Source organism: Pantherophis guttatus, chromosome 15 (assembly GCF_059756535.1).
Source record: "Pantherophis guttatus breed Tessera chromosome 15, ASM5975653v1, whole genome shotgun sequence".
NCBI lineage: Eukaryota > Metazoa > Chordata > Lepidosauria > Squamata > Colubridae > Pantherophis > Pantherophis guttatus.
The window spans coordinates 6,304,491-6,317,855 of NC_142077.1; the positions used below are offsets into that span (position 1 = coordinate 6,304,491).

A 13,365-nucleotide genomic window follows, 5' to 3' on the forward strand; every position below is an offset into this window, starting at 1 on the left:
GAAGGGAGGAGAGAAACCTGCCCGAACAATCGTGCGTGCCCACGGGCGACTTAAAATTATATTTACAGCCAGCATTTTTTATGCATAACCGGTTTGAAAGCAGCCTACTGCTCTGGCCAAGCCTTTTTAACCTTTTCTCAAACGATTTAAATTGATGGGCTGGCAGAAATGATCCACAGGCCCAAATTAAGAAGGGTATGGTAAAAAAATACCTTCAATGTTCCTACGCTGTTGGGATTAAAAAAAAAAAAAAAGCAATAAAATCAGAAAAAGGAGTGTGGTATGTAAAAGAGGCACCTCCAGGGATGAGGTGATGTACCCACAATCTGGAAGAGACAACTGCTTTTGTAACACAACCAGCTACTGAAGGAAATGGGAGGAGAATGTTTATGGAACGTTAAGTAATTAAATAAAGAACGTTGCACATGTAACATGTGTGCAAAAAATAAAATCAAAACTGTGTTTTGTTTTTTTTAATATTATCCCTGCAACTCCTTTTAATGCTTTTGCGCTCCGACCAGCCGTTCTGAAATTATTGACTTTATGGTGCTCCCCTTTTTCATGAATCAAAGGATCGCTTATATATATATATATTCCTCTTATTTGTTTAAAAAATCAAGTCTATATTCTCGTGAAACAGCAGGTTTTAAGAAGTAGATGATTTTATGATGAGAGAGGAAGGAAGTCGGGGCTGGAGAAGAGGCAAAAAAATAATTATTATTATTAATAAATCAGGAATTCATGAAATTATAATCATCTTTTTAAAACCCCTAACCCCTCCCCCGAAAAACTTATTTACAGACTTAAAAAGCCATGCTGCAAAGCTCTCTTTTAAAATTATGAAGTTTGCCTACAATGTATTAAAATAAAAGTAGATTTTTTTTTCTTTTTTTAAAATTCTATTATAGCACTTGGATTTTTTTCTCCGGAGGTTTGTAAAGCCACTAACTTGCGATTCTCGGGTATTTTTTTTATTTTTATTTTAAGTATATATATATATAAATTGAATATACTTTTTTTTTTATGCACAGTGGCTTGCATTAGAGGTTGTGAATCTGAAACTAGCACCTACTCAAAAATGAAAATGAAAAAAATAAAATAGAATAAAAATAAAACCAACAGCCAAAAACATACCAAACCAATAAGAAATTGTTTGGATTAATTTCTCTCCCGGTTCTGTTTTGTTTCTCTTCTTCCTCCCATTCCAAAAAAGGAAAAAAAAAAAAAAAAAGGGAAAAAAAGAAAAGGCCTTTTAACAGGTTTAAGTCATGCAAGGAGACTCCTGAACTGGTCTTTTGAGAAATCTTTCCTACAAGTGAATACTATACAGAACGTATGCACCAATTCACGTCTCGTGTGAGGTTTGGCTTTCGGGCGAAACTGATGGGGCTGCTGTGTGTTTTCCACCGTGCGAAAAGAGAGAAGAAGGTTCTTTCCAGCAGTTCTCGAGATTCAAACACATTCCACTGCTTTCTCCCCCCACGAGGACTAGGAACTTGAGTAGTCAGCGTCACAAATAAATAAGGTATTACAACTGCTTGTCGCCCTCTTTCTTCAGACGGCTGGAAAAAAAGAGAGAGAAAAAAAGCAGGAAGTGAAAAGCAAGCGCGGGGCGGGGGGCAGTGGGGGGGGCAGTGGGGGGGGGTCCAGCACGTGTCCCTTTACCTGTAATAGTCTTCTTGGCTGGGAAGATGCCCCCCGTGGATGTGGGGGTGCCCGTGAAGCCACTGCTGCTCCATGGCGAGTCGCTGAAGCTCTGCCGACTGGGCGTGCATAGCTTGTAACTGATGGGCCGCTGACATGGGAGGAGGGATGGCGCCAGGGAGGTCGCGTGGGTAGGGGGCACCTGGGAGAAAGAGGGAGAAGGCATCTCCAGAGACGAGCAGGGCACGGATCACCCCTCCCCCCTCCCGGGGTCTTCCGTGTCCCATCAGTGGGCATACCGAGTGTTCTGACGGGAAAAAAAAACACAACCCTTTTTTATTACGTGACTGTGAATTCCTCTCATTCACATCCAGCAAAGTCTTTCAAGGGAGGATTGACAGTCACAGACCTTATCTGGCTTGGAGAGCCGCCAGGCCGATATCTTCAAAACTTGGCAAGGAGTCTCAGAGAGTCACGAACCAATTAGATGAACTAATTGTCTCCTGCAAACTCCACTCCCCTTTCGCTCCTCTTTTATTTCCCTCTGGGAGGGGCCGTTCATCGTCCACCTATGGCTTTACTCCTGAGTCGTCTCTTGTTCTTTAGCTGTTCCCTTCTCCTGGCAGCTCACACTGGGAACAGGCTCCAGCTCTTCTTCTGCCCCACTGATGTCCGACTCCGAAGGCAGCTGACAACTGTCAGACGGCCCTGGCCCTCTCTCTGCCTCTGACGCAGAGCCCTCATCAGAGCCGTCCCCAGACTCCAGGACTGGCCCACGTTCCTCCGCAACCTCACTGTCTGAGTCTGCCACTATCTCTGCTGGCGGGCCACAACACCGAGTTGGCTTTATGGGGAAATCCATCTAGGGATATTGACCATCTCCTCTGTGGTCTGCCCTCTTGCCCGCCCAACCCCTAATGTGGCTGGCCTGATAGGGGCAGGTGGGCATGTTGTGTGAACCTGGCAGGTTGCATCCCCGTCCCCCCACTCACCGAAGACTGGATGCCGCAGCATTTCATGCTCGTGAGATGGCTGTCCTAGCAGCGGGTTGGGGATGGTACCAGGAGGGTAAGGGAAGCGTGCCAAGTGCGGTCCAGCGGCTAGAGGGTCCACGAGGGGGTGAACGGGTCCGGCTGAGCCTGAGAAAGGGGATGGGGCAGGAGAAGGGGGTGGAGGAAAAGGGAAGAGTTACCACCCATTTAGAAACTCAGACTTTCCATCCAAGATCAAAATCATCCTCATTACAGACAGTCCTTAATTTACGACCGCAATTGAGCTTGAAATTTCCGTTGCTAAGCAAGACAGTTCAGTGAGTTTTGCCCCTATTTCAACAGTTATTCAACGAATCAATGCTGCTGTTAAGTTAATGACACGGTCATTAAGCGAATCTGGCTTCCCCATTGACTTTGCTCAACGGAAGGTCGCAAAAGGGGATTGCGTGACCCCCTGGGATTCTGCAACCGTCATAGATACGCATCTAAATTTTGATCACATGATCCTGGGGATGTTACAACAGTTGTTAAGTGTGAAAAATGGTCACAAGTCACTTTTTTCAGGGTCATCGTAACTTCACTAAACAAATTAAATGAATGTTTAACTTGAAGACTACTTGTAGCTGGGCATAAATGGAATTGATTAGAAAGCTTCTCTCTGCTGAAAAGTCATCCCTTACTTCTCTGCCCAGCATGTCTGAAGTGGCAGCTGCCTGTCAAACAACCCTTAATACTGTATTTTTCAGAGTATAAGACCCACTCCCCCCCCCCATAAAAGAGGGTGAAAGTTTGGGTGCATCTTATACACCAAATGTAGCCCCGCCCACCCGCCGGCCCCCTGGAAAATGGGGCTCACGGAGGTGGCAATAGGCTATGGCAATCCCTGCAGCCTGAAACAGCTGATCCTCTGAAGGTTGAGCCAACCAACAATCAGCTGCTTGTGCTGATCAGGCTGGGCTGAAGCTGAAATTGAAACGTACTAAAAAGGTAGGTGCGTCTTATAGTCCGGAGCGTCTTATACTCCAAAAAATACAGCTAAAAAAAAAAAAAAAGGGGGGGGGGGAAACGAGGGAAAAAGGTTTTCCTTTTTTCCTCAAAGAAAAAAGTTTTCTTTGAGGAAAAAGGGGAAGCTAATTTTGACAGGCAGGGAAAAATTCCCGCATAATTTGCTTTTATTTCTCTTCCTCTTCTTTTCCATCAACAATTCCACTCCACTTCTCAAAGCTTTAGCAAACTTAACGCACAACTCAGGGCCCCTTGCAAGAGCTAGATAGACTGGCCCTGGAATAAAAGAATAAAAATGGCATTTTTTCCCCCTCTCTCTCAAATATATCCATTGGCAAGTTATAGAGCTACAGGCACCAACTGCACTATGTTACAACATCAATGCTCGTACCAAAGCCAAGGAAGGAAGGAAGGAAGGAGGGAAGGAAGGAAGGAAGGAAGGAGGGAAGGGAAGAAGAAAGGAAGGAGGGAAGGGAAGAAGGAAGGAAGGAGGGAAGGGAAGAAGGAAGGAAGGAGGGAAGGGAAGAAGGAAGGAGGGAGGGAGGGAAGAAGGAAGGAAGGAAGGAAGGAAGGAAGGAAGGAAGGAAGGAAATTTGTAGCTCAGGGTTGACTTGAGGCGTCCTTGATGCTCTATGAACTGGCTTGTTTTTCTTGCAGACGTTTCATTACCCAAATAGGTAACTAGTAAGGAATGAGGTTTGCTCTCAAGTTTATATTCTAGTGGCGTGCTCTGGCGTGATCTTAGAGGTGCTTTCGTTAGGGCTGTTTACTGTTGGCTTGTATGGCAGTTCCTTGATTGTTGGTCTGATGTTAATCTGGAGGTATTCCATCTGGATTAACATCCTGGAGGTCCTCATTTGGGTTTTCTAACAAGGGGGGGGGGAAATTGGGCAGAACCCCCCCCCCATCCTCTCCCTGCTGAGGTATTCTTGTGGCTGATCACCTTTAGGCAGGTATTTTCTCCAGAAAGTTAAAAGGAGAACATCTAGCAAAAAGAAGCTGCTACTTTAAAGGGATCCCTGAAACTCAACCCTTCTGTGTGTCAAAACAATGCCACCTGCACAGTCCTGTCCCCCCCCCACGGGCACAGCTACTGAGGAATCGCAGTTTTAACGTTTCCACAACTCGCCCCCCCCCCCAAAGGGAGCACACACCTGGGGGATCAGGTCTCTGAGATCTGAGCAGGTTCTGCCTTAATCCAAACCCCCTCTCTCAATCTTCAACGGATAGTTAGAACTGCAGGAAAAAACCATGGCTACCAACCTGCCGTCTATGGAGGACCTGTCTACTGCACGAGTCAAAAAGAGGGCTGGGAAAATATCTACAGACCCCTTGCAACCTGGATATAAATTGTTTCAACTCCTACCCTCAAAATGATGCTATAGAGCACTGCACACCAGAACAACTAGACACAAGGACAGTTTTTCCCCAAAACGCCATCACTCTGCTTAACAATTAATTCCCACAACACTGTCAAATAATTTACTAAGACTGTATTACTATTATCCTTCTCTTCCTTACTAGGGTCTATCTCTTCCCACTTATTACTATAACCATGTTGCTTGTATCTTTCAATTTATATTGTTTTTGTTTCTTAGTATGATTTGATATATTAGTAACTCTGACTATCACTAAGTGTTTTATCTTTTTATTCTCAATGAATGTATTTTATTCTCCTTATGTACACTGAGAACGTATGCACTGAAGACAAATTCCTTGTGTGTCCGATCGCACTTGGCCAATAAAGAATTCAAATAATTCAAATTCTATTCTATTCTATTCTATTCTATTCTATTCTATTCTATTCTATTCTATTCTATTCTAAATTATTCCATTCCATTCCGTTCCATTCTAATTATTCCGTTCCGTTCCGTTCCATTCCATTCTATTCTGAGAAAGGGCCCTGCGGCATCAAACCTTGGGATGACCATTTCCACAAGCGTCGCACCAACATGTTAACTCATCAACTAGCATCTTTTCTCTCCCATTGATGCACCGCAATCGAGATCCCCACCTCCCTATGTCCACACCTCCTTAGGGGCTTCTGTGCACCTCCTTGTGGTTTCCTTCTCTCAAACAGGACACCTGGCAGGACCAAGAATTGACTGAACGACCCTGGGTTCTCTTTCAACCTGATTATCGGCCTGCAGATACAACCACCGCTGCCCTCCTGGGTGCTCAGGAGCTGCCAACACAGAGTGGTAAGCTACGTGCAGAGGCTGTCAACCCTGAAGCTGGCCTGGCCGAAGCCATCTTGCTGCTTCAGTGCTGCCACACCGTGGTTTTTCCAACGCCATTGTAACTTGGAAAGCCGAGCAGTAACTGCACCAGCCTCAGGCTGGGAGAGACGTGGCAACGCAACTCGTCCCGATGTGCCAGTTCTCTGCCCATCCGAGGATACCTCCTTGCCCGGGGACAGTCCTTGGACTCAGTCCAAGGGACGATGGGAGATCCCCGGGGCCTCACCTTGATGTAGTGGGTCCTGTTGGTGGAGATGCAGATGTGAATGGATGTGGGAATGTTGGTGATGATGGGGCGTCACGTTGAACATCTGGAGCCTGGCCAAGGGATCGTTGGTGAGGGACGCCATGCGCTCGGCGTGGATCCTCTCGGCAGCCAGTCTGTCCGGGTAGCTCATTTCGGGCCGTAACTGAGGGCCGGCTAAAGCGAGTCTCTCCCTCTCCAGAGGGTTAAGCCCAGGGTGGAAAGAAGCGAAGGGGTGAGGGCCTGCAGTCGGGGGGATAGTGAGGGCTCCGTGACGGGCAAAGTGCTCCATGGGGTTGGTGGCCGGGTGGAGGGCGTCCAGTTCGGGAGGCTTCACCTCGAAACCCGGCTTCATCCTTTCCCGCAGTTCCCGCTCCCTGATCTCCCGCTCCCGCAGCTCCCGTTCCCGCAGCTCCCGCTCCCGGAGGGTGGGGTCCACGTTGTAGAGGCCCGGCATGTGGTAGGCCAAGAGCGGGTCGGCGGGATTGAGGGGGACGAAGAAAGGGTGGTTCCGGTTGGTGGGGGACATGACGTGGGGACGCGCGTACTCGCTCAGCGTCCGTAGGGCCGGCGTGTCCGGACCGATGTAAGGGGGCACGGCCGCAATGGTGGTGGGAGGCGGTTCGAAAGACGGCCTCATGTGCGCTGGACCGCTTAGCTGAGATTCTCCGAGACGACCGTCGTGGGAGGAACTGGATGCTTTCTGCGGGGGGAAAAAGAGAGAGGCTCAGGGCAAATTCAAAAAGAAAACCCCAGCCCAGATGTTTCCTACTCTCCCAATTCTTCCATGGGAGGTATTGACTACGAGCAACTAAGATGATTAAAGGCGTGGAGATAACATGATACGGAGAATGATTGCAGGAATTGGTTATGCCTAGTCTAGAGAAAAGAAGGACTAGAATAGAATAGAAAAACCAGAGTTCGAAGGGACCCTGGAGGTCTTCTAGTCCAACCCCCTGCTTAGGCAGGAAACCCTACACCACTTCAGACAAATGACTGTCTAATCTCTTCTTAAAAACTTGACTCAGCCTTCCATCCTTTCTAAGGTAGGTAAATTGAGGACCCAGTTGTGAGGGCAATAAGCTGACTTTGTATAAGAAGACTCCCTCTTCTTTGGAGCAGCCCCTGAAATATTGGAACACTGCTATCAGGTCTCCCCTAGTCCTTCTTTTCACTAAACTAGACATATCCAGTTCCTGCAACCATTTTTCATATATTTTAGCCTCCAGTTCCCTAATCATCTTTGTTGCTATTCTCTGCACTCTTTCTAGAGTCTCCACGTCTTTTTTATAATATGGTGACCAAAACTGGATGCAATATTCCAAGTTTGGCCTTACCAAGACCTTATAAAGTGGTCTCAACACTTCACGTGATCTTGATTCTATCCCTCTGTTTATGCTGCCTAGAACTGTGTTGGCTTTTTTGGCAGCTGCTGTACAGGACTAGGGGAGACATGAAGATAATAGCAGTCTTCCAATATCTGAGGGGTTTCCACAAAGAAGAGGGGGTGGGGAGTGTCAACCTATTTCCCAAAACACCTGAGGGCAGGACAAGAAACGACGGATGGAAACTAATCAAGGAGAGAAGCAACCTGGAATTAAGGAGAAACTTCCTAACAGTGAGGACAATTAACGAGTGAAAACCTTCAGAATTTGTGGGTCTCCCCTTCCTTTTGGGGTCTGATTTTAGTCCCCACCACCCCACCTTCACAAATAAGACAAAACCTACCGCCACCCTCTCGGCCTCTCTCTCGCGCTCCCGTTCTCGTTCCCTTTCCTTCTCTTTCTCTTTCTCCCGTTCCCTCTCTTCTCTCGCTTTCTGCTCCGCTTCCCGCTTGGCTTTCTCGATCGCCTCTTCTCGCTTCTTCGCCAGCTTGGAGCCGGCCAGGGGCATGAAGTACAGATCCGTCCTCGCGCAGGAGTTGTAGCCGCGGTCCAGGTGCTTGTAAAACCTGCAGGATGGACGGGGAGGGCAGGATGAGAAACTAAAACGATCGGCGCAGGAAAAAAAAAAGCAGCGGGATCTTTGAGCGTGAAAAAGAGATGGCCACAGATCTAAAACAAACCAGGAATGTACAAAACGCAGAAACGCGGATCTAAGACAGGAAATGTCTTAGTTCCCCTAATGTCTTGTTCCCCTAATTTGGAAATAACGTTTCAGAGGAACTCTTTCTTGAACCAAGGATGCCTTCTGCAAGCTGTATTTTTATTCTGAAACTGACAACAGTATTGTTACAGGTCTTTTATTTGTACTGCTTTCCTTGTTCTAAACATCGATATACATATATATACACACAAGACTACTATACTCGTTTCTAGAGGTTTGGAACTAAACTACCCATCATGTTGGCTAGGGATGATGGGATCTTTCGTCTTCCTCCCCTCTAGCAGGACATCAGCTGGAAAAATGATTGGGGACTGTATTCCTCCCAGATTTTTCTCCGTGTTATTCAGTCTTGATCGTTAAGTGCCTGAGGTTTTATATCGTGATGCACTAAGCCACATTTAAACCATGGTGTCAGCACTTCAACCTGCATTTACTCTAGTGCTGACATAAGGAGGAGAAGAGGGGGCAGCTGGCAAGAGGACGCTTGACTTCTCACCTACTTATTTTCCCTGAAGATAATGTCCCCTAGGCGATGAGTTGGGAGGGGGGACATTCCTAGGAGCTGAAGTACTAGATATGGGGAGAGTGATTTGGAAGAGGGCCAATGGGACGCTGAGAATTGGGGAACAGAAAGGGAAGGTTTGGGGTCAGGAAGTCAGTGTTAGCTTCGTTTGGAGTCATGTTAGGATGTCGTGCTCAATAAATAGGAGTTTTTTCTTCAAAGATTTTGTTTGAAATGCATTTTATTCGAGACAACCACGAAACTTGACACATGGTTTCCTGAATACCCCACAAAGGGGCTGAATTCGCATCCCATCTAAGTCCCCCAAGCCTGCCCAAACCATCTATCTCTTCCAGCTAAGTAGATGGGCCAAAATGGAGATGAGCACTGCCCCATAGAGTTGGGAATGACTAGCACATATGTGCAAGAGAAACCTTTACCTTTTACTATATATACTATATATACTATATATATACTCTACATCTCCAAGCAATAATCATGAAATCACACCCCCTCACCTAGCTGACTGACTGGCGTGGCTCGGCGTGTCCACCACGGTGGGTTCTGGCGAGGGGCTCCGGGTGGGGGGAGGCGGGCTCTCAGGCTCCTCGACGTCATCAGGCGCCTCCTCCTTAATCTGGATGGAGGGGATGGTGCAGGGGGCCACCACAGGGACGTTTCCGCCGCAGGCCGCTGAGCTGGACACGGCCCCCTGGCTCGGAGCGCTTGGCACAGATGGCGGCGTGGAAGTCGACGGGCAGGAGGGAGGTGTGGCGGGAGGCGGCCCCCCAGGAACGAAGGGGTGCTGGGCGAAGGAAGGCTGGGGAGGAGCAGGGTGGCTCTGGGTGAGGACTGGCGGCTGGGCGGGGGAGGGTTGCAGGGGCTGGCTCTGGGGCATCAGCTGCAAGGGAGGGGGGTGCGCGGAGGGCGGGTGGTGGGTCGAGAGGGAGCTGAGCGGCTTCAGCGCAGGGGGCGGGGGCAGGTTGGAGTTCATGGAGAACGGCGAAGGGCCCGAGAGGTGCTTGTGGGAAGGTAGCGTGGGGAGAGGCGGGATGGGCGTGGTGGGTGGGGGCTTGATGTGGGGCATGGCCATAGGGGCGGGGGGCAGGGGCTGCTCCCGGGGGCACTGGGAAGACAGCGGGGACGAGGAGGCCACTTGGCCAGAGGAGACCTGCAGGGCAGGGTGGGCCGGGGGAGGGAGGGGACCCTGAGACTGCGAAGAGGAGGCTGGCAAGGCCTGGGGCGGGAGAGTGAAGGGCTGTGCAGGGGCCGGGTGGGGCAAGAGGGGCTGTGCTTGCAGACCATGCGGGAGGGCCTGTATCTGGCCGTGGAGGGGCGGTTGAGGGTGCGGCTGGGGGAGGCCCTGGGGCTGGCCTGGGGGCCCTGCGAGTGGCTGCAGCGGCGGGTGAGGAGGGGAAGGCAGCCTGGGCGGGTGCAACGAAGGGACCTGCTGGATGTGCGAATGAGGGAGGCCCGGAGCCAGAGGCTGGCTGGGGGGCTGCGCTCCTGAAGGAGACACATGCGGGACGACGGTGGAAGAGGGGATGCTGGAGCCGGCCGGCAAGGAGGGCAGCTGTGCTGGGAGGGGCCCCGGAGGCTGAGTCGGGCCGTTGGGCGCCTGGAGAGACGACGGCTGCTGCTGGGCCGAAGAATCCGAGTCGCTCTCGTTGTCCTGCGGGCTGGAGATGCTGGGCGAGGTGCTGCGGTTATCCTGGTCGATGTCTTTGGGGTCGCTGCTGCCCTCGTCGTTCACGCTGCGGCTGTCGGAGCTCTCCCCTTCGCCCTCCGAGGGGGAGTTGGGCCGGCTGATCTCCTGCGGAGGGGGAGGAAGAAGAGGAGGGGAGGACATGCCGGAAGATTGGATCCTCCAGAAAGCTGCCATGGAGACGGAGGGGAGCTACCACAGGCCACAGGGGTCTCTTGAGCATCTCATGGCTTCCATCAGATCATGCCACCCCTGGAGGACAACCCAACCTCCCTGGTGCCCTTCGGAAAACCACCGTGGGCCTCCCCTAACCCTGGTGTCAAGATGGGCTTCCACCCACCCTAGCGCCAGCGGCTTCTTCTCCAAGGAACTCACCTGGGTTTTGGTTTTCTTGGCATTGATGCGGTCGGGCTCCTCGCTGTCGGACGCCGCCTTTTCTCGCTGCCTCTTGGAGCTCTTGAGAGGGGAAGAAGCCTCTTCTTTAATCTTCTGCCGCGGAAGAAGAAGAAAAAAAAGCAACGTGGTTTAAAGGGAAGGCACAGGGCTAGCGGCGCCGGGGTATCTGGCCTCCTAAAGGCTTCACCCAAGGGGTTTTTTTCCTGAAGTGGCGGAAGGAACAAGGAACGGAGAGCTGGAAGGAGATGGAGGCTTCAAGTGAAGTACCACCGCTGATGGGTTGAGAGGTTGGATTTCCAACAGGCTTCCCCAATGGAAGGTCAGTGGAGGGGAAGAAGGGGAGAATGTCTGACTTGGCTGTAGGGTTTATTGTCCCCCCCCCTCTTTTTCCTCTTCTGCACTTTTCTATTGGAGTTTCTTTCACATGGCTTCAGGCTTGACACACAGCTTGGAGCCAGGGGTGGGCTTCAAACATTTTAGAAAGGGGTTCTCTGCCCGGTTGCTGGGTGGGCGTGGCCATGGAGGGTGTGGCCTAATCAGCCTCCTGCACCAGGGTGGGGAGGGGATGCCTTTGCCCTCCCCGGGCTCTGGAGGCTTTTCTCGAGCCTCCGGGAGGGCAAAAACGGCCTCCCCAGGCTCTGGATGCCTGAAAAGGGTCCATTTCCGGCCTTCCCCAACTTCCAGTAGGCCCGTTTTTCACCCTCCGAGCCTCCGTGCGCACTCTGCATTTACCTGCATCCAAAACGGGCTGCATGGGGACTCCTAGGAGGGGAGGGGTGGGCAGGGCAAGCCAGGAGTGGGATTTGGGGATTCTCCGAACTGCACAGAATCTTAGCTAGAGGTTCTCCCGAACCCCTGCGAACCCCCAGCAGCCCACCTGTGCTTGGAGCTGAAGGGGTGGGGGGTTGTAAATAAAACAAACTCGTTTACTCTGGGTCAAGGACACCCTAACTGCCGGCTGGCTAGAGGTGGAGGAAGGAGTTGCCAGGTGACCAGCCAGTGCCTGGATTGGACAATGTGACTGTCCAATCACATTTGGGGGGAAAGTGAAACTTTTGGTTTTAATGAGGTGGAAAGCGCGGGAAATCTCAGAGTTGGCTTTCCACCAGCTAATGCCAAGATGATGTCTCCAAAATAAAAAACGGTTCTTTGAGAATCTGCCTTGGAATTCTGCTTGAAATGGGGTCATTACTTGGAATCCTGACACTCAAAGGATGACACGAGAAGACTCATAATCCCAGCTGGGTGATTCACTGGAAGCTGGCAAGATGAGGAACTCTGCGGGAGGGTTCAGAGGGGCAGGGAAGGGCCAGCTCCATCAGCCGCGTTTGTCTTCCCTACCCGCGAAGGAAAGCCAAAACTCTAATCACAACGTACTTTGGTGGATTTCTTGACCGAATCCGCCTTGCTGTCGTTACTGGACGTGCTGGCCGCGCTGGGTGAGTTACGGCCGCTGGATCGGATGTCCTCGTTGATGGGCGAGGCCCTCCCGTCTGGGCTGGTGGGTTGCTTCTTACGACCGCTGCGAAGCGTAGACATCTGCTGGTTAAAAGAGAAAGGCAAGGTCAAAGGCTGCTTCCGGGGAGATTTGACCTTGACCGCCAATGCGAATAAACTGACTTTAATTCTCTCCGAAAGCCATCTTGTGTTGGTCAAGCAACTGTTGGGTCTCCATCAAGGGCAATTCAAGTCTGGATCCAAACTTAGTGAGGTCTTGACCAGGTCACTTTGGGAGAAGACGGCTCAGTTCCATGGTTTCCACCATGTTAGGTCTGGTTCCAGCCCCGGAATGCACCTGGTGGCCCTTCTTCCATTCCTCAGCATTCAGGAAGGAAGCCACACTGTCACCCCAACGCTCCCTGGAGAACCTCAAAGTTCTCAAGTCCTCGGTAAAGCAGGGAAGCCAAAACAACTGAGCCTAGGAAAGGATAATGTGCGATGGGACCATTGCCTCTTGCTTTGTCCACCTGTTGAACATTATGAAACGAAGGACTTGGGGGATGGGGGGGATATGATAGCAATATTCCAATATTTGAAGGGCTGCCACAAATAAGAGGGGGTCCACCTATTTTCCAAAGTACCCGAAAGCAGGACAAGAAGCAACGGATGGAAACTAATCAAGGAGAGAAGCAATTTAGAATCAAGAAGAAATTTCTTGACAGTGAGAACAATTAATCAACGGAACGACTTGCCTCCAGAAGTTGTGAATGCTCCAACACTGGAAGTTTTTAAGAAGGGATTGGACAACCATTTGTCTGAAATGGTATAGGTTTCCTGTTTGAGCAGGGGTTGGACTAGAAGACCTCCAAGGTCCCTTCCAATTCTATTACTCAATGTTCTATGTCAGGGGTATCAAACTCATATTCATTTGAGGGCTGTAGTTGGCCTTGGAGGGGTGGGGGGTGGCTGGGTGGGTTTGGTTGACTGGGTGGGCGTGGCTGACTGGGTGGGCGTGACCATCTTGACGCCACTCCCCAAACTGCTGGCACATTTCCTCTTTGCATTCGGTAGACCGGGCCGAAGCCACGCTC

At 50.5% G+C, this 13,365-nt stretch overlaps 1 protein-coding gene across 10 annotated transcripts in view; it reads right to left on the reverse strand.

Annotated features, from left to right (window-relative positions):
• Window positions 1-963: 963 nt before the first annotated feature.
• Window positions 964-13,365, reverse strand: part of RERE (arginine-glutamic acid dipeptide repeats) — a 267,303-nt gene continuing 254,901 nt past the window's right edge. For 3 of the 10 annotated variants that reach the window (XM_087878879.1, XM_087878880.1, XM_060682422.2), the window contains 8 exons: window positions 12,212-12,376; window positions 10,814-10,927; window positions 9,252-10,546; window positions 7,854-8,076; window positions 6,108-6,828; window positions 2,637-2,783; window positions 1,666-1,951; window positions 964-1,562 (listed from right to left, as the gene is read on the reverse strand). In XM_087878879.1, coding sequence (XP_087735005.1) covers window positions 1,529-1,562; window positions 1,666-1,951; window positions 2,637-2,783; window positions 6,108-6,828; window positions 7,854-8,076; window positions 9,252-10,546; window positions 10,814-10,927; window positions 12,212-12,376 — 2,985 coding nt within the window. In that variant the 3' untranslated portion in view covers window positions 964-1,528. The remainder of the gene's footprint in view (window positions 1,563-1,665; window positions 1,952-2,636; window positions 2,784-6,107; window positions 6,829-7,853; window positions 8,077-9,251; window positions 10,547-10,813; window positions 10,928-12,211; window positions 12,377-13,365) is intronic. The other 7 variants (XM_087878886.1, XM_087878887.1, XM_087878881.1 and 4 more) reach the window with 5 other exon arrangements.